This window comes from Nomascus leucogenys, chromosome 17 (genome assembly GCF_006542625.1).
Source record: "Nomascus leucogenys isolate Asia chromosome 17, Asia_NLE_v1, whole genome shotgun sequence".
Lineage (NCBI taxonomy): Eukaryota > Metazoa > Chordata > Mammalia > Primates > Hylobatidae > Nomascus > Nomascus leucogenys.
The window spans coordinates 30,679,509-30,705,472 of record NC_044397.1 but is presented as its reverse complement, the minus strand read 5'-3'; the positions used below and the strand labels follow the sequence as shown (position 1 = coordinate 30,705,472).

The 25,964-nt window shown below is 45.9% G+C and overlaps 1 protein-coding gene across 1 annotated transcript; it reads right to left on the bottom strand.

Annotated features, from left to right (window-relative positions):
* Positions 1–2,424: 2,424 nt before the first annotated feature.
* On the bottom strand, positions 2,425–23,733 carry LOC115830857. Its single transcript, XM_030795826.1, has 5 exons — positions 23,708–23,733; positions 15,074–15,187; positions 11,031–11,145; positions 6,384–6,580; positions 2,425–5,060 (listed from the first exon to the last, which is right to left on the bottom strand). The coding sequence occupies exons 2-5, from the start codon at positions 15,155–15,157 to the stop codon at positions 4,989–4,991; spliced, it is 468 nt and encodes a 155-aa protein (XP_030651686.1). The 5' UTR covers positions 15,158–15,187; positions 23,708–23,733; the 3' UTR covers positions 2,425–4,988.
* Positions 23,734–25,964: the final 2,231 nt, after the last annotated feature.

Below are 25,964 nucleotides of genomic sequence, written 5' to 3'. Positions count from 1 at the left end.
TGACTCTGAAATAATAAATTTCAGACGCTATGGCCCAAATAGCTGCACGAGGTGGGGAAGTCCGCCCCGTGCCTCTGCTTCCTTCAGTACCTCTTTAAGAAATAAGCCGAGGTACTTCCCTGAGGAATTTCCTTTTTCTTTCTTTCTTTCGAGATGGAGTCTTGCTCTGTCACCCCGGCTAGAGTGCAGTGGCACAATCTCAGCTCACTGCAACCTCTGCCTCCCAGGTTCAAGCGATTCTCCTGCCTCAGCCTCCCGAGTAGCTGGGACTACAGCACACGCCACCACGCCTGGCTAATTTTTGTATTTTTAGTAGACACGGGGCTTTACCATGTCTGCCAGGCTGGTCTCGAACTCCTGACCTCATGGTCACCCTGCCTCGGGTTTTCTTTTGCTGGAATTACAGGCGTGAGCCACTGCACCCGGCCAACCACTGAGATTTACAAGGCAGTCGAGTCCACTATACCACACCTCACCTGGTTTCTTCCTCTGTTGGGGCCCCTCGTGGCTACTGTTCTGTTACTTTTCGGTCCTGTTTATTTAAATGGATGGTGAGCTGTCTGTCCTCCAGGCTCCAACACTTCCACCTTCAGATTGTATTACAACAATACCAGCCCTTCAAGCTACTCCAGGTGACCCCAGAACTCATTTGAACTCAGAAGCCCAAGAGTTTCATTCCTCTCACTTTAGGGGACCCAGTGCCCCTGGCCAGCATGAAGCCGATACAGAAGCAGGACCTCCATCATCCCTAATCCCTCAAGAATGAGGAGTGGAAGGTGTTGGCAGGAGGGTGGGGGCACAGTTTGTAAATCTGTAACTGCATCAGACCAAATCTAGTTCAACTTTTTTTTTCTTTCTTTCTTTTGACAGAGTTTCGCTCTTGTCACCCAGGCTGGCACGATCTCAGCTCACTGCAACCTCCACCTCCTAGGTTCAAGCGATTCTGCTGCCTCAGCCTCCGGAGTAGCTGGGATTACAAGGGTGCGCCACAGCGCCTGGCTAATATTTGTATTTTTAGTAGAGACAGGGTTTCACCATTTTGGCCAGGCTGGTCTTTAACTTCTGACCTCAGGTGATCCACCTGCCTTGGCCTCCCAAAGTGCTGGGATTACACATATCGGCTCAAGTCATCCTGAGCTGCTCGTACTTCCTCAAGTGTAGCTGCTATTACATTCACCCTCTGCCTCTCTTCTTATCTTTCTGGTGAATCCCTTTTTTCCTGGTTCACCCGTTCTATGAAGACTTTTTTTGACCGATATTGTATTTCTCAAGACTCTTGACTTTAAGGGACAGAAACCCAACACAAACTAGCTTCAGTTAAAAGGGGATGTACTAACTCATATAAGGACTAGACGGAGCCACCACAGGAATGGCTAGATCCAGACACTCAAACAATGCTGTCAGCTCTCTCTCTCTCTCACACACACACTCATATGTACACGTATTTTGGCTTCTTATTATGAGTTGGTCTCATCCTTTCTTGCTAGGGAAGGCTGTACTCACAGGGAACTCTAGACTTACATACAGTTTTATCACCCCAGGAGAGACTGAGGCTTCTTTCTCCCAGTCTCAGGTTATTAAAATTATGGGAAAGGCTAAGAGTAGCCTGGCTGGTGATGTGTGCCCAGCACTTGGCCCATGACTGGAGGGACAGCGTTGTGATTGACCATGCCTTGGACTCTCTTTCTTGACCTAGGAAGAAAGAATGGGTATTCCTCTTGTCAGGGAGCAGCTGTCAGATAAAAGAGGGAGTCTGTTTTCACATAAAGAGGGTAGACCACTGATGTCTCCTTCTTACCCCTCCCTCCACCTCCATTCATGTTCCCACTGCCCTCTGTGCATAGGCACAGAAGGGGACAAAACAGATTTTGGAGTCAGATAGACATAGAGCCAATTACTGGCTTTATAGTAACTATGTGACTTTGGGGATGTTTTAAGCCTCTTTGTGCCTCTGCTTTTTCATCTATACAATGTTTTAGGGATGTGTTGTAAAGGTTAAAAACCTAGACAAAGTATCTGGCACACAGTAGGTACTATGGCAGTCATAACAATTATATTTGACCATCTCCCCTTTTTAAACCATGATTTGGCCAGGCGTGATGGTTCACACCTGTAATCCCAGCACTTTGGGATGTCAAGGTGGGAGGATCACTTGAGGCCAGGAGTTCAAGACCAGCCTGGCCAACATGGTGAAACCCCGTCTCTACTAAAAATACAAAAATTAGCCAGGCATGGTGGTGCGTGCCTGTAATCCCAGCTACTTGAGAGGCTGAGGTGAGAATCACTTGAACCCAGGAGGTGGAGATTGTGGTGAGAGGAGATTGCACCACTGCACTCCAGCCTGGGTGACAGAGTGAGACTCCATCTCAAAAAAATAAAATAAAATAAAATAAAAAATAAACCATGATCTGCTTGAGGCAGGGCCTTATTTTAGGCAAAATTTAACTTGGTTATAAGAGCAGGGCTCAAATATACGGTGGATTGATTTCTGTCCACTGAAACAGGATGATACTGAAAGATAAGGCAAGTTTTGCAAATGAGGGAGGCATTCAGTTCTGTCTTCTTCAATCTTGGCTTTATGATACTGGCCCATTGCCATTAGGTAGTCTTCTGTTTCAAGCTCTCCAAAGCATCTCCACATCTGTTACTTGACTTCACTGTGTCACCCTGGAGGGAGGACCTTGCGTTAGGCTTCATGAACAGATCTGATGAGGGATCCACAAGACACAAAGTCAACCAAAAATGGGCAGCAGGGGGCGCTGTGGACAAGCCCCAGGAAAGCCAAGGGAAAAACTGCAGAGGTTCTGAACCTAGACCTGCCCAACGTCCTGCTGACGGACTCAGACACCTCTGGACCTGGGTGTCCGGCTATTGATCGGGTACATGCTGAAGCACGCTTGCCTCCCAGGGCATCTCATCACAAATTAGGCCCAGCTCTGGGATCTGGCCCAAAGCAGGCTCTCTCCCATGTACAGGAGCTGTGGGGACAACACAGGAGGTTAATGGGAGCCCGGCCAGGATCCCAGGAAATAAAGTGCTGAGGTTTGATACACTGGTGGGCACACTGTGGACAGCAAGCTGGCTGGACTGGGGCAGGTGGAGTGTTATGGGAGGTTTTGGTCACGTGCCCTCGCCGAAGCCCCCATCTCTTACATTCTTATGCTTACTCCAGCTTCGGTTGCCAGGAGTAGGTCGTTTAGACTTGAAATCCTGCATGGATGCGTTTGGTTCTCACCGCATCCTTCCTCCTTCCAGAAACTGCATGCTCCCCTCCTTTGAAGAAGGTCACTTCTCCACTCCACGGGGTTCTAGTGGGGCTGCCAATCACAATGCGCTCACATCTCTACCCTGACCCGCCTCGCCCCGGCCCACCCAGCCACTGGAGGTGGGAAAGACCTAGGGCTTGTCAGAAGGCAGACCTTGAGGGAGAAGACCCTCCCAGTAGGGAGATCAGGAATGTGCTCAAAATCCAGGCTCAGATGTCTTCAAAAGCCTGGAGAGATGTCACCCACCAGGCACTGCGGTCTTTGGCAACACATGTGGGACAGAGGTATAGACTAAAGAATGTTTTGCCCCATTCTCTTGTGGAGGACAGAGCAGGGGAGAGTAGAGCTCCTTCCAAATTCGAATTTCCTTTTCTCCTCTTCACATCAGGAGTCCGACCTTTGTGTTCCTCCATCAAGTGGAATTTGTGCTGCAGGGTAGACAGCAAAAGCTGCTGAGACACAACCTTTTTCCCCCCTTCTTTCTTTCTTTTTGTGAAAGGCAAAACTCCTCAAAGTCCTAAACTGTTAAGAGAGGTGCCCCAGGAGGAGAGGGGAGAGACGTGATGCCTTCAGGGCAGCAGCAGAAGCAATGGAAGGATGGATGAGGAACCTCGCAAAGGGGAGAGAGCTCTGGGGTCTGTGAAGAGTGGGGAGCTGAGACCCAGCTCACCATGTTACGGGTTGTGTGTTGCTGGATCCAGTAGGTAACAGCTTGCTGGACTGAATGTTAAAGTCTCAAGAGTTTCACAAACTGGTTGACTTTACTTTTTAAATTGGCTTTATTGAGGTACAATTTACATACTTGGAAGCAGCTATGGTGGAAATGTTTTTACACCATGGAGATCGGCACATGCTACAATCCAGTGCTTTCTCGCTGCCCCAAAGCCAGCTGTTAAACATTTACCAGCACACCACCGAACGTAAGAGTGGTTTCTTCCAGTCTTATCATCCACATATCGCTTCTTCCTGGGGGACAATGAGTGACAGAAATGGGAGAGAGTGGGCCAGAAAATGTGATACACCAACAGCACACCCCTGAAAATGGACTGGAGCTTCTTCACGGAAACCAAGAATGGAGACAGAGGGGCTCCCTCTACCTTCCTTCCTTTTTCTTTTTTTTTACTTCATAATAATGACTATACTGAAGATTTCAGGAAAGAATAGGAGGCATCAGAGTGGTGGTTGAGAGTAAGGCTTTGGAGTCAGATGGCATTCGGGTTCCCACAGCAGCTCTGCCACTCTCGAGCTGTGTGGTGTTGTATAAAGTGAAGCAAGGTCAGAGCAAGAAATATCGTGATGTGTATTTAGGGTAGAAGCCAGTCCACTCTGGTCATCTGAGCTCTGTCAAGGATCTTCATTGGCCACAAAGAGTCCTCTTTTCATCTTCTCTGAGCCACTGCAATGAATGAATGGTGGTAGGCGTCCACAAACCCGGTGCACAAAATGTGGATAGGATTTAGGTGATATCTTGACAACTCAAGCAGAAACAGGTTTCAACAGTCCAAGAAGCTGTTGTCTCCTTCTTCTAGGCACATCTGAAAACGAAATGCAAAACGGGAGGTCCTGTCACGAATGTTGGTCCTTCGGTTCTTTATGACAGAGTGGGTAGATCCCATGGACTGTCTGAATGTCAGTTTCCTCATCCATAGGGTAGAAATGACAGGACAGCCTCATTATCTTTTGTGAATCCATATTAAAAGGCCCAGAACCGTTGCAAATTTGTTACTGAAACTTTCTGGAGTTCCCCAGTTGGATCCAATTAGGATCGTTACTGAGGCGGTTGCCTCCCGTAGGCTGAAAGAAAAATGCCACCGTTAACCTTTAATCATTCACAACAAACCCAAAGGAAAAGTCCTTGGCCTAGGTCCTAACAGGGCTATTAAAGCTATTTTCCTATTCAGCTGCTTAGACTCAGGATGAATAACCCGGTAATTTTCTACTGCTTCTCCCCACAGAATGTAAAGGACCAAGAGTGAACTTGGTTTCCTCTGGGTAGATACCTAGTAGTGGGATTGCTGGATCAAACGGTAGATCTATTTTTAGTTCTTTAAGGAATCTACATACTGTTTTCCACAGTGGTTGTACTAGTTTACATTCCCAACAGTGTGAAAGTGTTCCCTTTTCACCACATCCACACCAACATCTATTATTTTTTTATTTCTGATTATGGCCATTCTTGCAGGAGTAAGGTGATATCGCATTGTGGTTTTGATTTGCACTTCCCTGATAATTAGTGATGTTGAGCATTTTTCCACATGCTTGTTGGCTATTTGTATATCTTCTTTTGAGAACTGTCTATTCGTGTACTTAGCCCACTTTTTGATGGAATTGCTTGTTTTGTTCTTGCTAATTTGTTTGAGTTCTTTGTAGATTCTGGATATTAGTCCTTTGTTGGACGTATAGATTGTGAAGATTTTTCTCCCACTCTGTGGGTTGTCTGTTAACTCTGCTGATTATTTCTTTTGCTGTGCAGAAGCTTTTTAGTTTAATTAACTCTCATCCATTTAGCTTTGTTTTTGTTGCATTTGCTTTTGAGTGTGGGAGAATGGTGTGAACCTGGGAGGCGGAGCTTGCAGTGAGCCCAGATTGTGCCACTGCACTCCAGCCTGGGTGACAGAGTGAGACTGTCTCAAAACAACAACAACAACAACAAAAAATTAGCCAGGCGTGGTGGTGCATGCCGTAATCCCAGCTATTCAGGAGGCTGAGACAGGAGGATCACTTGAGCCTGGGAGGTCGAGGCTGCAGTGAGCAATGATCAGGCCGCTGTACTCCACTATGGGCAATGACAGAGTGAGACTCTGTACCAGGAACTTATGTACCAGGAAATGGGCTTTCTTTGCATCACCTCACTTAATCCTTTCATCAACCTTATGAGGCAGGAGGATTTATGTCCATTTTTCAGATGAGAACAAACATATTCAGAGAGGTCAAGGCATTTGCCCAAACTCAAAACAGCTGCAGAGTGACTTTAGGTTTCAAGCCAGATCTGCCTGACTAAAGCCTGTTCTCCTGTTTTCTAAGCAGCCTTTATAAAAGAATAAAAACAGTTCTGACATTTGAGAGAGACCCCCCCCCAAGCCACGACAGGGGGGCCAGCCACTGGCCTTCACTCACACTGGTAGTACTCAGCCCGGCCGCTCTGCAGCATGATGGCCAGCACCAGCGTGAACTGTGGTGCCGTCTCCAAGAAGGTCTCAAAGAGCCGCAGCATGCTGATGCCCGGGGAGAGGAAGTCGGCGTAGGCCAAGTCAAACTCAGAGGGCTCCTCCTGCTGCCACACCAGCAGCCCCTGCCGCAGCTCCTGCATGCACCTAGGCAGCACATACAGATGCCCAGAGGGCCAGGTTAGTGTCCTGTGAATTCCTCAGCCTCCCACCCACCTAATGAATGCACACAGGCTCCAACCTGGCTCCTCACATCCATGCTATGGGGCCTTCGGCAATGTCCTAACCTCACTGAACTTGTTTCATCTGCAAAATGGGGATCGAGGCCAGGTGTGGTGGCTCACACCTGTAATTCCAGCACTTTGGGAGGCCGAGGCGGGCAGATCACGAGGTCGGGAGATCAAGACCATCCTGGCTAACACGGTGAAGCCCCGTCTCTACTAAAAATACAAAAAATTGGCTGGCTGTGGTGATGTGCGCCTGTAGTCCCAGCTACTCAGGAGGCTGAGTCAGGAGGATCTCTTGAACCTTGGAGGCAGAGGTTACAGTGAGCCAAGATCGTGCCACTGCACTCCAGCCTGGTGACAGAACGAGACTCCATCTCAAAAAAAAAAAAAAAAAAAAAGATGGAGATCGATATACCTTTTACTCCTGCTGGCTAAGCACTGTCCCAAGCTCATCACAAACCTTGTCCTGTTTACTTCTCACAAGAGCCCATTTTACAGATGGATGGAGAAACAGGATCAAGAAGCTAATAAGGTCTGGGTGCAGTGGCTCACGCCTGTAATCCCAACCCTTTGACAGGCCAAGGCAAGAGAATCACTGGAGGCCAGGAGTTTGAGACCACCTTGGGCAACACAGCAAGCCCCATCTTTATAAAGAATTTTTTAAAATTAGTTGGGCCTGGTGGTAGGAGCTTGTAGTCCAAGCTACTCAGGAGGCTGACACAGGAGGACTGCTTGAGCCCAGTTCAAGGCCACTGTGAGCCATGATTGTGCCACCGCACTCCAGCCCAGGCAACAGAGACCCTACCCTTTTTTTTTTTTCTGAGACAGAGTCTGCTTCTGTCCCCTGTTGCCCAGGCTAGAGTACAGTGGCACAAACTTGGCTCACTGCAACTTCCACCTCCCAGGTTCAAGCGATTCTCCTGCCTCAGCCTCCGGAGTAGTTGGGATTACAGAATGTGCCACCACACCTGGCTAATTTTTGTATTTTTAGTAGAGATGAGCTTTTGCCATTTTCAGCAGGCTGGTCTCGAACTCCCCACCTCAAGTGATCCGCCCACCTCAGCCTCCCAGACTGCTAGGATTACAGGCATGAGCCACCAAGCCTAACCAGACCCTGCCTCTTTAAAACAAACAAACGAAACATTATAAGCAGCTAATAAGTACTGGAATGAGGATTTGGATCCAAACCTGAATTGGAAAAGGCATGTTATAAAGTTGCCTGAGGCAGTAGTTCTCAAACTTAAGTGCGCCCATGATCTCCTGGGGTCCTATGGGCAAGAAGACACTTGCCTCTTGGGCAGTTCTGGGCACAGGCCAGGCGGGATCAGACTCTGCCTTACCCCAGCCACACAGGGGAGGGGCTGGTGGAGGGTTAGACTGGAAGGAGGGATCTCATGTAAGAGGCTGGCCCTGAGTGGTTAAGGATGGAGATTGGGGCAGAGTTAAGAAAGTCCAGAGGTTGGACAGACAGGCCTGGGGTACCCACTGGCATGAAGAGTTAGTGAAGGATGTACCAAGGACCCTCCACCCAGAACTTTGCTCTCAGTTGCCTATTGGGAGGGAATCCCATTCATCATCATAAGCTCATTCACCAGACATGCATTGTCACTTCCCCTGGAAGGACCCAAGAACACACTGAGGAGCAGGCAGGCAGGGTAGGCTTGTCTGTTCTTGGTAATCTCTTGATTTTAACATTTACTATCTGGTTCCTGATACATTTTGTTTTGATTCTGCTTTTCTCTTGCTCATTCTCACATTTTTTTAAATTCAAACTTTTTCTTCAGAAAACAAGTTTTTGGGGCCAGGCGCAGTGGCTCACGCCTGTAATCCCAGCACTCTGGGAGGCCGAGGACGGTGCATCATCTGAGGTCAGGAGTTTGAGACCAACCTGTCCAACATGGTGAAACCCCCAGGCATGATGGCACACACCTGTAATTAATCCCAGCTACTTGAGAGGCTGAGGCAGGAGAATCACTTGAGCTTGGGAAGTGGACTCCGTCTCAAAATTTAAAAAAAAAATACAAAAAACAAAACCAGTTTTTGGTATTATGAGAACAGAAAAGCACATGGTTAGAGAGTAAGCTTTGAAGCCAGATTCCCAGCTCAGCTACTCGCTAGCTGTGTAACATCTGCCAAGTTACTTAACCACTCTGTGCTTCAGTTTTTTCTATAAAATGGTAACAATGGCACATACATCTCATAAGGCTATTTGAAACATAAATGAAATAATCCATTAAAGCACTTAGAAAAGTGACTGGTGCATATTAAGTGCTCAATAAATGTTAATTACTATAATTACCAATGCTACAAATTGAAAAAAATTTTCACCCTCTATTATTTCTTTCATCTTTACTCAGTTCTTTTTGTAGTTTATCACGTTAAAGTAGTAAGATTTATTTTCAGTCCTTTATTTTTATTTACTTTTTTTGAGATGGAGTCTTGCTCTGTTGCCCAGGCTGGAGTACAGTGGCGCGATCTCGGCTCACTGCAAGCATCACCTCCTGGGTTCACGCCATTCTCTCGCCTCGGCCTCCCGAGTAGCTGGGACTACAGGTGCTCGCCACCATGCCCGGCTAATTTTTTGTATTTTTAGTAGAGACGGGGTTTCACAGTGTTAGCCAGGATGGTATCAATCTCCTGACCTCGTGATCCGCCCGCCTCCGCCTCCCAAAGTGCTGGGATTACAGGTGTGAGCCACCACACCCGGCCTCAGTCCTTTATTTTTAAAAATAAGTGCAATTAAGTCTACAAAATTCCCTCTAATGTATTTTCCTGCACGACCATAAAAAGGACAGAGGAGGGAGAACCCTACCTCACTCTTTGAGTCACACACTTATAGCCCAAAGACCAGTGCTTAGATGGAAAACAAACTGAAAAGGAGAAAAATGGGATGCCTGGAACAGATGAGGGATTCTTAGCCTGTGTCCTTATAAAAAGCTGTTAAAAAAGGCTAAGTGTGAGTCATAAACATTAAACTACTAACATACATCAAGTGTATTTTCAATCTTATACTTCCAGGGTCCTTAAAGATTATCTGATAAGTAAAATTAAAGAATCAGTATCTAAATTAAAGTGCTATACCTGAAACAAGGGACTGAATCAAATAAAATGAAGTTAACAGGGGAAAATGTGAGATGCAGCAAAACTGAGACAAGTTTATGACCTGACAGCAATGTGGGTGAAAAGAGCAAGGCTGAATCTGAGCAGATCTCATGTGCAGTATAATGTCCAGTCTTCTACACCCCAACTTTCAAAGAGACCCTGACAAGCTACAGAAGGGCACACAGGGAAGGGGAGAAGGGCAGTAAGGCTGACGAAGGGGCAACAGCCAGAATCTGTCTCTCCACAGGCAAGAGCTACAACCATGGCAGGACATTTCAGGAAGTACATGCTGACAAACATAAAGGAAGAACTGTCTAAAAGAGCTGACCAACAAGGGAGTCGACTATCTTGCAAAGGAGCACTTTCTCCACCACTGAAGTCAGAAACAAACGCTGTATGGCTACGTACAAGGATGCCTGTTCCGAACTCTGGGTAAATTTGGCTGAATGAAAAACCACCTGCACACTGTCCCTAGTTCTACATTCTGCCACAGGCCAGGGAGAATGTCATATCAGCAGAGCACTGCTCCACAGACTGGCTTAGGAACCTCAGGAGTCAGAGCCTAAAGGATTTTCTTTTAGATCCTGAAAAGTTCATAGTAAATACAAATACTTTCCAGCTTTATAGTTACCTGAGTTTCCACTTAGTCATACCTGAAATCAAGTGTGGTAATTAAGTACACATGTAACAGAAAGGGATGATCTCTAGAAAAGCTGTAGTAAACTCCTTTACTGGGTGGAAGCAACTCAGATAAAATCTGAGTTGTTATAAAACTCAAGTTTACATTTTTGGGGATCAGACCTGAAGTAACCTATTCAAAAGGGTTTTCAGCAGTTATTCCATCAATAAGAATGACACAATTTTGGAGAAACATGTGGCTATTAGCCATTCTCTCAGCTGCATAAGTGACCCTCTGCAGTAAGCCCTCATTCATAGGTCTGGGTAGTTTTCACCTAATAACACAGCCAAATCTCATCGAACCTTCAAGACCAGTTTTTTCCCCCAAGCTTAACAGCATACTCAAAGGAATTTTCTAACACCACACAAAATTTTCCTCTCACGGTTTATCTTAAGTAGGAAGAAGGAAGCCAACAAGTGCAGCCACTTTCTAAAATTTTTGATGTGCTGAGAAAATACTTCCTGTCGGTCACTCCTTGGCCTGGCCAGATGCTCGGCAGACACCTGTAGCACGGCTTCCCTCACTGACTGTGAAGAAGAAAAGGTACAGTGTTGCAGCTACACACTGCCAGCAACACAGTTTGCATTACCTTGTTCAAACTTGAAATCCATGTAAGAATACTGGTTCATTTGTTTTCTCTTCTTCCTTTTTCCACTGGTTTCTGGTGATAGCTCCTGCCATTTTTTAATGGCATCAGACAAGGCCTAAAAATTGAGAAAGGGAAAGGTTACTTCTATAAATGGAAAATAAGAATACACGAGACAAGCAACCCCCAAATGCCATTTTAACACAGTTTTAGCTTTCTTCCCAGCATGGCTAACAATTGGCAGTGGCGGCTGGGTGTGGTGGCTCACGCCTGTAATCCCAACACTTTGGGAGGACCAGGCGGACGGATCCTTTGAGATCAGGAGTTCGAGACCAGCCTGGCCAACATGGTGAAACCCCGTCTATACTAAAAATACAAAAATTAGCTGGGCATGGTGGTGCACGCCTGTAATCCCAGCTACTCAGGAGGCTGAGGCAGGAGAATGGCTTGAACCTGTGAGGCGGAGGTTGCATTGAGTCAAGATTGCACTACTGCACTCCAGCCTGGGTGACAAGAGAGAAACTCTGTCTCGAAAAAAAAAAGGGAATAGGCACTGGTAAAATAAACAGGCAGCATTTCTTTATTTTCATTTTCTCTGACTTTCATAAACTGGTACAGTGGTGGAAGCAACACACTTACTGACAGATTAAAGACTAGGGAAAAGAAAAGCTGTTGGCTGGGTGCAGCAGCTCACACCTGTAATCCTAGCACTGTGGGAGGCTGAGGGGGGTGGATCGCTTGAGCTTAGGTGTTCAAGGCTAGCCTGGGCAACGTGGGGACACCACATCTCTACTAAAAATACAAAAACATAGCTGGGCGTGGTGGTCCACAGCTGTGGTCCCAGGTACTCAGAGGCTAAGATAGGACAATCACTTGAGCCTGAGACGCAGGGTTGCAGTGAGCCATGATTGCGCCACCGCACTCCATCCTGGGTAACACAGGAGACCCTGTCTCAAACAAAACAAAACTGTCCAAGCTGTCCTTGAATAAGTACAGGTTAAATCACATGACAATGGGCTGGTGAGTCCCATTCTGTAGGCAAATCTTTCATGTTGTTTCTCTGGTCAATGCTCCTCTTTACTCTCCCCTAACCTGCTTCCCCCATGCTCTTCTCTGCGTGCACCTATATCCACCCCACCCTTCGACAGGATGCTGGAGTTCAAAATCCTTCCACTGGTGAGGATCCCTTTTCTTTCCTACCTTCAGCTTCTCCCTCTTAGATTTTCCTTATCAGGATTTAAATGTGCTCAAGTCAGGGCGGGCGCAGTGGCTCACGCCTGTAATCCCAGCACTTTGGGAGGCCGAGGCAGGTGGATCATCTGAGGTCAGGAGTTTGAGACGAGCCTGGACAACATGACAAAACCCCGTCTCTACTAAAAATACAAAACATTAGCTGGACGTGGTGTCATGCGCCTGTAATCCCAGCTACTTGGGAGGCTGAGGCATGAGAATCGGTGAACCTGGAAAGCGGAGGTTGCAGCGAGCTGAGATTGCGCCATTGCACTCCAGCCTAGGCAACAGAGTGTGACTCTGTCTAGGAAAAAAAAAGAAAAGTGCTCAAGTCTTTGCCATCCTAAAAACAGGAAGGAGAAGGGGTACCTGATATGAACAGGAAGGAGGGGTGTGTGAGGTAGGGCCATTCTGCCTGGCAGAGAAGAAGGAAGAGTGGGAGCCTTTCAGGAAGACTGGGTGGGACTCCTGAGTGTGGCAGGGGTTAGGAGGCCTTGGGGTTCATGTCCTGTGGCTACGTTGTTAGGGTGCAGGGCAGGCTGGGGTCTGCGCCTGGGCGGCAATGAGAAGGGGGGGGCTATGATGGCAGTGTTTGTCTGAAACTCCTGCTGAAACTTGAGAAGGTGATCTCATCTCTCTTTCAATGCCTGCACCTCTTTCTTCTTCCCCTTTGTAGAGAAATTTATCAAAGGAGCTGTTTATCTGCTGTTTCACCACCTTACCCTTATGATCACAAGCTTTCCAGCTGTCTCTCATCTGGCGTCTACCCTGCCTTTGCACTTACGAATCTATGCTTATTATTGAGTGGCCAAGTCTACAATTCTACTATCTACATTTTAGTCCTCATCTTGCATAAACTCTTAGCAGTATTTAATAACAGGCTGGACACGGTGGCATCCTAGTGCTTTAGGAGGTTGAGGTGGGAGTATAGCCTGAGGCCAGGAGTTCAAGACCAGCCTGCACAATCTATCAAGACCCCATTTCTACAAAAATTAAAATAGAAAGATCAACAGGTGGCGCACACCTGTACTCCTAGCTATATGGGAAGCTGAGGCAGGAAGATGGCTTGAGCCCAGAAGGTCAAGGTTGCAATAAGCCATGATTGGGCCACTGTACTCCAGCCTGGGTGACAGAGAGAGACCCTGTTTCTAAACAAGAATAACCATGATGATGATGATAATAATATAGACTGCTCCAGTCTCTCAACTTCCTCCTTCCTGTCTGTCTGCCTCCTCCGCTTGGTCTTTGCATGTCAGGAGTCCTCTCTTCTCACCTGGTATCTCTGGGTACCCCATCCTGGCTGGTGAGATTTTCCATATGCTGATGACTCTCAAAGTCCTATCACCATAAAACCCAAGGAGATTAAAAAAAAAAAAATCCTATCTACAGTCTGTATTTTCCAAACTTTCTGGTCCATTCAACCTCCCAATGAATTATTTTTACTCAGATGTCTCACAGGCCCTTCTCAGCACATTGGCAACCAACGTTTCCCAGACTGAATTCATGATTATTTCCCTCCAAAGCAGATGTTTATACTAGTTCTCACCCCAATAAATGACACTAACATCTTCCACAACCCCTTTCACCAAACTCCTACTTGGGTCTGTGATTAAATGTCCCTTGCTCAGGGAGGCCCTTCTGGAGACCCTTGGTCTACCTTAGGTTGCCTCCTGAATTACCCTTTCAAAGCCTCTCTATTTTTCTTTCAGTCTTTTTTTGGCTGGGCGCGGTGGCTCATGTGGTTATCCCAGCACTTTGGGAGGCTGAGGCGGGCAGATCATCTGAGGTCAGGAGTTGCTGACCAGCCTGGCCAACATGGTGAAACCCCATCTTTACTAAAAATACAAATATCAGCCAGGTGTGGTGAGCATCTGTAGTCCTAGCTACTCAGGAGGCTGAGGCAGGAGAATCGCTTGAACTGGGGAGGCAGAGGCTGCAGTGAGCCGAGATCACGCCACTGCACTCCAGCCTGGGCAACAGAGCGAGACTCCGTCTCAAAAAAAAAAAAAAAAAAAAAAAGGCGAAAGGGGCTTGGCCTAGACCTCAGCATGAGAACATGAGCCACAGTCCTTGGCTTGGTTCTTCCCTTCCTACAGCTAAGACCCAATGAGTATTTTAACCACTACGGTAACTCCACGTTTCTCCTTTGGACAAAAGAAACATCACAGTGTTTGCTGAGAATTTAATGGCAGTAAGGGCAACCAAGAGGAGTAAGCCAAGGTCTCTGCTGGTGCATGCACTCCTGTTCTGGCCACAGCTACAAAGCAGGCACCATGTGCTGTCCTTCACGGAAGACGTCTGTTACCCACCACAAACCAGCACCCTTCTCACCCTTAACGAAGGCCTTTGAGTGCTATCTATTTTAGGATCCTGGGGGGAGAACGCTGGGAGCTGTCAGTAGCTGCCCATTCTCTTCTGAGGGGGCACTGATGTGTTCCCGGACTCTTTACAGACCTTACGTCCTATCACTGATAACTGAGCCACCTGGGGGATGGATGGTCGTGTGACCTGTCCCAAGTCGGAAAGCAAATCAGGAAGGAGCAGGATTAGAACGCATCTTTCATACTCCTGCATTCCACAGTAGAATGTATTACCCTCCATGTTTTTATGGTCAAACCAGAACTTCTCTGCTTCTCATCTACTATTTCTTTTCGTTTAGTCCATCACGATCAGCAAATACCTATCTATCTTCACCCTAATAAGTTCCTTAGCAATCATAAACCATCCCAATTTCCACAAGCTGAACTGTTCATTCTGTTATCATGGGAAGATGTAGTCAAGAGGTGTGACCCCAACAGGAAGACCAAGTAGAGTACCTTGCGGGTGATCGCATAGTGTCCTTTGAGCTCATGCAGGGCCCACTTGATGTCCTGACTACTGAGCACTTTGAAGTCGGCCATGAGGAGGTCAGCAGCTTGGATGAAGCAGCGCTGGTCAAGAGGAGTCAATTTAAAATAGTCAAAAAAAGTCTATTTTAGGCAACTGAAACGAGAGAGAAGCATAAAATCAGAGGCCAGGCAGTACATTTCCCATGTAGGGGAAATCATTTTAAGAATTACATGTGTAGAAAAGAATAACATTTGTTCTAATTACTCTATAAGGAAGTTACCAGCCCTGTAAGAGAGATGAGAAAATGGTGGCTCAGAGAGGTTAAACAAACCTGTCTGGAGCCGATAGACTAGTTTTACTAGTTATAACTAGTAAAGAAGTATAGTTGGGGATTTAAACCAATCTTACAGCCATCTTCTTTCCATACCATATTTACAAACAACTATTTTTTTTCTATTATAGAATACGTAAGAGAGAGAATCAAAGAATCTATGGGGAGTTGGAAGATCAAGCAACAGATCTTAATAAAGTTAGTCCTCAACCATACTTTACCATATAACACACTAAATGCCAGTTTGGATCACAAATAATGACAATGATTACAGTTTTTAAAAACCAAACTGTTTACATCTTGATGTGAGATCTGGTTAAACAGATGTATAGTATACACTGTATACAAATCTCACATCAAAAGAAAAAAGATATTCAACTCTGGGTAATGATCTGCGTGCTGAAGTATTTACAGGGAAATATACTGATGTTTTTGCAATCTACTTTGAAATGCATTATCATGAAATGAAACATAACAAAGATGTGCTGATGAATAGACAGAGGACATATGTATGACAAAGAGGATACAGTAAACTGTTAACTTTTTAGTAGCACCAGTGGTAGGTATACAGGCGATCAATGTAAAATATTTCAATTTTTCTGTAGGTTTGAAAATTTTCATAATAAAATGTTAAAGAGTTTTGGCCAATTCTTGTTTTGCTTTAGGAATTTGCTTTGTAGGATTAAAGATATGGAGGATTCGTTCAATTCTTTGTGGGAAAAGGAAGATAAGAATTACAAGGACAGACAGAAGTTAAAGACAGAATTCAAAGTGGCTCAGACTGGGAGATTGCACTGAAGTATAGATGTATTCTGAAATCCCATGTCCCTCTGCTAGTCTTTAAAAACTTGTCCCAACAAAGCACTTTCTTCTCACAGAGACAACAACAACAACAACAACGACAACAACAACAAAGCAGAGCATTTCCAGGCAGCGACTGCAAAACAAGAACATGACACTTGCCTTTGTCTCATCTTGGCTGGCCAGCAGACTGCTACTGGGATTTATAATGATTCTATCTTCTCTCTTTGGATAATCTGGGTTTTCCAGAAGAAAATTACAAAGTCTGCAAAAACAAATGATGTTACTTTCATACTGCTTCCAAATCCCACACCTGCCCACTGCTTCAAATGCAATGTTTGAAGAATATAGTCCTTAGTCACACATTACAACTGGCCTATCAAGAAATTAAGATGTTTGTAGCCCAGAAAAACTAAACAAATAAACAAACAACTGCACTGAATTCCTATCTTTGTGAAAGATAAAAATTTAAAAAGCAATGAACATACTGATTAAGGCAAACTCCTCTGAAGTTTATGTATCAGTTGGGTGTTAATGTAATGGAGTCACTGAAACTATTATTGTTTAAACTACAAAATTGGAAAATTTGTAAGAAAAGTAGCTACTCTGTCAAGAAAACTATGAACAAGAAGTGGAAAACTGTGTGTTCACATTTACAATAAAAAACGTCTGCTAAGATATGTAATAAATAAATGAAATATAAAAGACCTTCTGTTAATTCATTAATACTTTTTATACCCCTGTGGTAACATAAATCTCTGTGGTAATATAAAGCTCTATGAGCCATTGAGTTACACTGGGTTTATTTAGCTAGCTGTTAAGCTAGACTGATGAACAGATCATGTTTTCCTATGAACAGACTCTCTTCACACCAAATGCATTAGCTTTGTCTATTATCAGCATGAAATACTTCCAAAGTAAGGATATACAGAGTGAGGTAATACACACTGATGTATCACCACCCAGACCCAACAAATGTTAACTATCCAGGCTCTTCACAGTCAAATCAGACAACCACCTTGAAACAACTGCACAGTAGTGAAGACAGGGTGGGTGGGGTACAGCTCTAGCCACATTCAGTAGCAAGGGAGCTTCTTTGCTCGGAGGGTAATGGGGACTTCCCCTTTTCTCTGTTCTTTCTCTTGCTCCAGTAGATTCCTAAGATGACCTCCTAGGTGCTATACCTGCAATTCTCACACACTTCCCTTTATACTGGTTCTCTTTTGCCAGATGTCAATAGTAAGGCCTATAATAGTAGAACAGGAGGTCTGGAAGAAAGACGGCAGAGAAAAAGTGCCCAGCTCTGGCTCCTTTTCTCACCCAGGTGCCAGTGTTTGGGGACTGATTTGGAGAGGTTCGATTATTCTGCAGCCCCTGCCGGGGACCCATGTCAAAGCCTTCTCCCTCATCCTGACATCTCAATGCATTTCCCTTCCGTTCCTTCCAGGAGTCCCATATACTTTTCATCTCTAAGCTCCCCTCTTCCCTACCACCACAGCCTGCCCAGTCCACGGAACACAACGCCAGAGGCCCAAAGAGGAAATAAAGCAGGAAACTCCTCCTATTACAGAGGGCGACAAGAATTCGGAGTACATTTTCCTTTAAAACCATTGTCATCAGTGGTAATTCTCCATCCTAGAACTCACTGGTGTGCACTGAGGTTATGCAAACCTTTGAAGGCTGACCTGAGAACTAGCCACCAGCAAAAATCCCATCTGTAGGGAAAGGCCTGAGTTCCAGACAACTCATTACATGTGCATATTTGACGTGGCGACAAACCAGACACGGACTAGCTTTAATATGGTCTGTTTTTATGTGTTTTCTCAAGTACATGATACATAAGTACAACTCTATGTGAAATACAGGTGGAACGGTAGATATGACTTCTTGAAAAAACAAACATGTTTGAGGTTTATCTCTCCCCAATTCATTTTATATTTTCAACAATATTAAGAACTTCAAATACTGAAATGCTACAGATATGAAGTTCCACATGGCAGAAATCAGAAGCTCTCACTATAAACTGTCAAAATTCATTTCTAGTTTAATCCCTTCATTATGCTTACCAACAGAACTCTTCTGGAGGTTAAGTGACATTTGGAGGCACAGAAAATGAAGGACAAAGTTTTTCTTCTACAGAAACAAGTTGTAGCCTCTGTTCTAATATCTGCACCCTGGGGCAAAAACAGTGGGGAAGCCTGTCGGACTTCAATCTGCCCACCTCTTCATATGACCTCATGCTTGAGCTGATCTGACATGCTAACGGTTCTAGAGAAGGCACTCCTGCAAAGTAAGCCAGGATAGTACTCCAGTTTTTTTTTTTTGGACTGAGTCTCACTCTGTTGCCCAGGCTGGAGTGCAGTGGTACAAGCTCCGCCTCCTGCAAGCTACAAGCTCTGCCTCCTGGGTTCATGCCATTCTCCCACCTCAGCCTCCCAAGTAGCTGGCACTACAGGCAGCCACCACCACGCCCAGCTAATTTTTTTGTATTTTTAGTAGGGACAGGGTTTCACCATGTCAACCAGGATGGTCTTGATCTCCTGACCTTGTAATCCGCCCGTCTCAGCCTCCCAAAGTGCAGGGATTACAGGCGTGAGCCACCACGCCCAGCTGTACTCCAACCTTTCAACCCTTAGATAGTTGTTGCTGCCTTCATCCAACTGAAGTTGACCACGTGTGAGTGAAAGGTCTAAGTTAATCAGCCAGAGTAGATTACCTGCCATGTGGTTCTCTAATGAATAGGCCCTTCCTGCTTAAAATGACCAGATGGTTCCATCTGAAGGCCATTTAAAGACGCACATAAAGCAACTGAGACTGAGCTACAACAAAATCCCAGCCTGCTCAACTCAGCTTTGGGCCTTATTTCCAGTTTCCATTAACATTTTAGTTTAGTTGTGGAATTAACATTGTCCTAGAAGCACAGAGACTAATGGAAAGGAAAGCAGTGTCAGGAAAACAAGATTGGCTTGAAAAGATACAATACAATGACTGTACATTCCCTTGCTTTTCGGATTTCACGAGAATTTTTATGTGTTTAAAGATCAATGTTTCTGAGTGACACAAAAAGCACAGAGGGTCAGCAAGTCCCTAAAAATAAGTACACGTGTGAGACTCAGGAAGTAGAACAGAACTGTAAGAGAAGGTGTCAATTTGATTACATTTTAGTGATTTTTATAGACAATCTTGAAGATATATTTAAACATGACGTTCACTTGCAGAAGGAGACAAAAACATTGAAGTATACTCAATTTCTATGAGGTTAAATTGTTAAAAAATACTAAAACATGGTATCTGGTATTCAAATCATTGTTCTATAAATGAGCTAAGTTTATACTTTTCTCTACCATTTACATTTTCTGTAATGAACAAACCTGTATTACATTTCATAACCAGGAAAACATTAACCAAAAAAAAAAAAAATTCACATGCAAGGGAAATACAATTAGTAAACAAATATATGAAAAACACAGCTAATTATCAAAGAAATGTCACTTATGCTACTTTACGCCTACCCTAGTTAACTACAAAAAAAAAATCATAACTCAGTATTGTCGAAGAGCTCTTAAAGCAATTCACACATATAAGTTGCTTTTTAGGTGAGTAGAAGCCTACAAGAAAGTTTTCATTGTAAAAATGTAGTCATTGCTGCTCAATTTTCCCGTAAACCTAAAACTGCTCTAAAAAATAAAAGCTTAGTAATTTAAAAAAATGTAGTTATTATCATGCCACTTAGAAACCCAAAAATAAAGTATTTTAAAAGCTTAGGAGGGGAAAAAAATCTCCAACAAGCAATTCTGCTGGAAGACACAAACATAGCCAATAGGAAGGTGGATGCCAGGGCGTGGGGCAAGTAGAGTTTAGGAGACAAGCAGGAGAATGTTCACAGCTACATTATTTGTGACAGTCAGAACTCAAATGCCTACCAAAAGTAGATGGAAAATTTCATTGCTAAGTGGTATAAATGGAATACCACTTAGCAATGGAAAATATATAAACTGTGGCTCTACCCAACATGAATAAACCTAACATAATGCTGAGTGAAAAGAAGTCAGACTCAAAAGACTACAGACTATACAAATCTTTATGTAGTGTTTAAAGAAGATAGCAACGTTCTATTTCTTGAAGATTTCTGGGTTGTGGTTCCATAAATGTTTGGTTTGTGATAAATTATTGAGCTGTGCATCCTTATTTTGTTCATTTTTCTTTATGTATATTATATACACATTGGTATACAAAACCAAGTTTAAAAACTATACACAATAAAGAATATGTGGAAAGGCTTCAGAAGAGTGAGTAACTGGCATGTAAATAACAAAATGGCTTTCTTTCCTCACTGTACGGAAGGTTAAATACCCAGGTAGAGTCTCTCGTTGAAAAATAAAAAATGCTTTAAGAGTTTGGGTAATCGAAGCCAGGTGAGGTAACATATGCCTGTATTCCCAGCTATTCAGGAGGCTGAGGCGGGAGAATCACCTGAACCTGGGAGGCGAAGGTTGCAGTGAGCTGAGATCAGGCCACTGCAGTCCAGCTTGGACGACAAGGGCAAAACTCTCTCTCAAAAAAATAAAATAAAATAAATAAAATAAAAGATTTGCCAGGCACGGTGGCTCACGTCTCCCAGCACTTTGGGAGGCTGAGGCAGGGGGAAAACTTGAGGTCAGGAGTTCAAGACCAGCCTAGCCAACATGGTGAAATCCCATCTCTACTAAAAATACAAAAATTAGCTGGGCATGGTGGTGTGCACCTGTAATCCAAGCTACTTAGGAGGCTGAGGCAGAAGAATCGCTTGAACCCTGGAGACGGAAGGTGCAGTGAGCCAGGATCGCACCACTGCACTCCAGCCTGGGCAAGAGAGTGAGACTTCGTCTAAAAAAAAAAAAAAAAAACAAAAAAAAAAAAACAGAAGTTTGTATAATCCAAAAACTTCAAAAACTTCAAGACAGGAATCTAAAGTTGTTTCAAACTGACACTGCCCTTGGGGACTTGAAAGAGGCAAAAGCAATAATCTCTAAAGAAACCAACTCTATCAAGAACTCAAGACATGAGCTTAGAGTCAAACTTAGAAAATACACAAGAAAACGAGGCACCATGGGAGCCAGCAGGAAGAACAGAATATGATTCCCAAGAACTTAACACATCAGAACAATCAAACTCACAAAGAAGCTATGTTTATTGGTTAAAGAAATTTAAAAAAAGACTAAAAATATAGGCAAAGAGCAAAACTCTAGGAAAATAACCAAGAGAATTAAAAGCTAAAATATCATAACCGAAAAACAGTGGATGAGTTAAAAGGAGATTACACTCTACTGAAGAGAAATTTGTGGGCTAGAAGACACCTCTGAAGAAATCATCCATAATGCATCTCAGAGACAAAGAGGTGGACTTAGAGACAAGGAGATTGTGGGAGAAGAGTTACAGAAGTCAGGAAACAGCTACAAAATTTCCAGAACTGACCAGCACCACCAATCTATGGCCTGGTAGTGTATACTCTTGACGGTTTTGCCTTACTGAGAAGCATGTTAAGTAAAATTGATAAAGATTAAGGGAAGGCCAGGTGCAGTGGCTCACACCTGTAATCCCAGCACTTTGGGAGGCCGAGGTAGGGGGATCACTTGAGGTCAGGAGTTCAAGACCAGCCTGGCCAACATGGGAAACTCCGTCTCTACTAAAAATACAAAAATTAGTCAGACATGATGGCGCATGCCTGTAATCCCAGCTACTTGGGAGACTGAGGCAGGAGTATCACTTGAACCTGGGAGGTGGAGACTGCAGTGAGCTGAGATCGCACCATTGCACTCTAGCCTAGGTGACAGAGTGAGACTCCGTCTCAAAAATAAATAGTTAAATAAACAAATAAATATAAATAAATCTGATGACAGTGGTTGTCTCTGTACAGAGGTGGGATCAGACAAGGCCACTACTGGCTCCAACAGTGTCGTTGTACAAATTAGAAAAAAGTACCTACATTGGGCTAAGCACCTGGAAAGGGGCCCTTCCTTCTCAGCCTTCGCAGGGAAGAAACTCACCTGCACCCTTGACTGAGAACTGTAGCATAAGATACGAACTTTGAGGACAGGTGTTCAGTGAACTGTCTATTTTGTTTAAATTTACCACCAGGCTGGGCACGGTGGCTCATGGCTGTAATCCCAGCACTGTGGGAGGCCAAGGCAAGCAGATCACGAGGTCAGGGGTTCAAGACCAGCCTGACCAACATGGTGAAACCCTGTCTCTACTAAAAACACAAAAATTAGCCAGGAGTGGTGGAGTACACCTGTAACGCCAGCTACTTAGGAGACTGAGGCAGGAGAATCGCTTGAACCCGGGAGGCGGAGACTGCTGTGAGCCAAGATCACACCACTGCACTCCAGCCTGGGCAACAGAACGAGACTCCGTCTCCAAAAAAAAAAAAAAAAAAAAAACAATTACAACTATTTCACCTCTGCAGATCAGAAGGAGGGGAAAGGAGTTTATTTTTCATTTTATATTCTTCAGGAGAACTTATTTTTTAAAACAGCATATTTATCACTTATAACAAATTTTTTTTAAATAGAGATAAGGTCTCACTCTGTCTCCCAGGCTGGAGTGCAGTAGCATAACATAGCTCACTGCAGCCTTGAATTCCTGGATTCAGGCAATCCTCTTGCCTCAGCCTCCCAAAGTGCCAGGATTAAAGGTGTGAGCCATGTGTCTGGCCCATATTTATCCCTTTTATAATGAAAATTAAGCAATGTGGCCAGGGGGGTGGCTCATGCCAGCACTTTGGGAGGCTGAGGCAGGCCGATCACCCGAGGTCAGGAGATCAAGGCCAGCCTGAACAACATGGAGAAACCCCATCTCTACTAAAAATACAAAATTAGCAGGGCATAGTGGCACATGCCTATAATCCCAGCTACTCGGGAGGCTGAGGCAGGAGAATCGCTTGAACCTGGGACGTGAAGGGTGCGGTGAGCCAAGATTATGACATTGCACTCCAGCCTGGGCAATGAGCAAAATTCCGTCTCAATAAAAGAAAGAAAACACAAAACAAAACTGTAGAACAAAAAAATACATGTTCCAAAATTCCCCTCAAGGCTTAGGCCAGAATCTTCTGGGAAAAAGAAATTAAGCATCATGTGAGGACCAGACTGGTTCAGCATCACCTGCGGTATTTCAGATCACAAAGGCCTAGTGGAGCACTCCTTTATAATCGCCACGCCTTCAAAAACTGATGCTGACACTGTCTCTTAAGACTCAGTGACTGCATATTAACAGCGTCTTGCCAGCAAATTAATAGCTTATTAATCCAGTTGTAATGAATGAGTCTTACACTTCATTCATGCCAGCAATATCATTATCTGATATAATTCTAGTCTAACTAGTCTTTTTATGTCAAAAATGAAACATCCCTGGATTCTAAATGGTACAAAACAGATTCATTTCAAAAGATACAGCTGCAATACTAAAAGAAAACGCCACAGGGAAAGAGAGAAAGTGAGAGCAAACAACTTACTTTGTCCCCGATGGCAGTGAAAGTTGTTCAAGTGAATTACCTCTTCATTGTTGTTTCCCTCTTCCATTTTCTTTTTTTTTTTTTTTTTTTTTTTTTTTTTTTTTTTTTTTTTTTTTGAGACGGAGTCTCACTCTGTCGCCCAGGCTGGAGTGCAGTGGCGCGATCTTGGCTCACTGCAAGCTCCGCCTCCCAGGTTCAGGCCATTCTCCTGCCTCAGCCTCTCCGAGTAGCTGGGACTACAGGCGCCCGCCACCACGCCCGGCTAATTTTTTGTATTTTTAGTAGAGACGGGGTTTCACCGTGGTCTCGATCTCCTGACCTCGTGATCCGCCCGCCTCGGCCTCCCAAAGTGCTGGGATTACAAGCGTGAGCCACCGCGCCCGGCCACAAATGCAGACATGCACATACGGGACTGCTAATATCTAAACATGGTAACTATGTGTTTCAAAAGGGCTGAAAAGGAAGCAAAGAGGAACAGTAAGAATGAGGGAGTATCAAAACTCTTGCCATGTATCTGGTCAGGGGAACATCTGAAGCTTATGCTGAAAACATTCCTTAAGAAAACATATCCAAGGAGGTGGGTCAAAAAAAAAACCACACAGGCCGGGCGCGGTGGCTCACGCCTGTAATCCCAGCACTTTGGGAGGCCGGGGCGGGCGGATCACGAGGTCAGGAGATCGAGACCATCCTGGCTAACACAGTGAAACCCCGTCTCTACTTAAAAATACAAAAAAAATTAGCCGGGCGAGGTGGCGGGCGCCTGTAGTCCCAGCTACTCGGGAGGCTGAGGCAGGAGACGGGCGTGAACCCGGGAGGCAGAGCTTGCAGTGAGCCGGGATCACGCCACTGCACTCCAGCCTGGGCGACAGAGCGAGACTCCGTCTCAAAAAAAGGGGGGAAAAAATGTTCTCTTTGCACGATCAAAAGGACAACTGCTACCCAGGCCCTTAGGGATTCAGAGCCCTGACGGATTTGTCAGAAATTTCTGTAACCAGCACGCCGCGCACGCTCCACGTTGGTTGCAAGTAGCCCAAGTCTTGGATCCCTGGTCTCGTTCCACCGGGAGCAGGGCCACCTCGACGCGGGGACAGTGGCCTCGCTCCCTGCCCAGCGCCCGGACATCCGAGCCAGGCCAGCCCCCAGCGCCCCGCAGAAGGGTTTGACGCACTTGCGGCACCCTCGCGAGTGCCGGGTGACAGTCGCCAACTGTCGCGGAACAACACGCGCTCCAGATGTGAGGGGAGAGGAGGGAAGACGCCGCCCGCCTGGGCTGGGGTTCACAGGCCCTGGCCGCCTCCCGCCGCTCCTCCAGGCCGCGCTCGGGTGCACGGACACCGCCCCCGCGGCGGCCTCGGGCCGGGGGGAGGGAAGTGGCCCGAGGGGCCGGCTCGCGAAACTTCGCGAAGTGGCGGGAGGGGGTCGCTCCCGCCTCGCCACCGCACGGGGCTTGGAGACGCCCAGCCCAGCTCCCCGGCCCGATCCCGCCCGGGCCTCGGCCCGCGCCCCTCAGCTCTGCGGCGCTCACGGCCCGCGCCCCCGTCCCCACCCCCGAAGCTCAACTGAGGCGCCCCGCAGAGAGGCCGCCTCGCCTCACAGACCCGCCCAGGAGCTCGAGCGCGCCCCGCAGCCGACACTCACTCGCCACTCAACTCGCCGGCTAGGCAGGCAGGTTCGGCGGCCTTCGCTACCGCGCCGCTTACTCCTCAGAAGCCGCAGCTGTCAGCTCAGTGGCAGCCGCAGCTGTCAGCTCAGTGGCAGCCGCAGCTGTCAGCTCAGTGGCAGCCGCAGCTGTCAGCTCAGTGGCAGCCGCTGCACTCCTTCCGGCCCTGCCGCGGCGTCACCTCGCCCACGCGCACAGCGCCCCCTCCCGAGTAAGTACAGGAAAAACCATAGAAGCAGTTCGGGTGCTGCGGAGGAGGGACCCGGGGGCTCACCATAGAGAGGGCCGCCTAGCTGCGCCTGCATCCGGGCTCTCCGCCTGCGGAGACTTGACTCCCCCACGAGGCGGGAGGATGAAAGAAACGGAGACCCCCAATCCCCGACCTCACAGGAGCCACTGTCTCCCCAGAGCTGAAAAGGGTATGGGGCGGGTGGTTGTGGGCGTTTACTCGATATCTATTTATTTGCCCTAATTCCTTTGGCAAGTCATTCATTCATTCTGCAAATATATTCTGCGGATTTCCTGTGGGCCACGCACTGTTCTAGGAATTGGGGAAATTAAGAGTAAAGTGGGTCCCATGGCTGGGCACAGTGGCTC

What these genes read in the sequence shown, in the direction of transcription:
- LOC115830857 (XM_030795826.1), bottom strand. Translation starts at nt 15,157, where the DNA reads ATGGCCGACTTCAAAGTGCTCAGTAGTCAGGACATCAAGTGGGCCCTG. An exon ending in GGATTTCAAGTTTGAACAAG is followed by an intron (nt 6,581 to 11,030) that starts GTAATGCAAACT and finishes TGTGCTGCCTAG; the next exon opens with GTGCATGCAGGAGCTGCGGC. An exon ending in CCGGGCTGAGTACTACCAGT is followed by an intron (nt 5,061 to 6,383) that starts GTGAGTGAAGGC and finishes TTTTTCTTTCAG; the next exon opens with CCTACGGGAGGCAACCGCCT.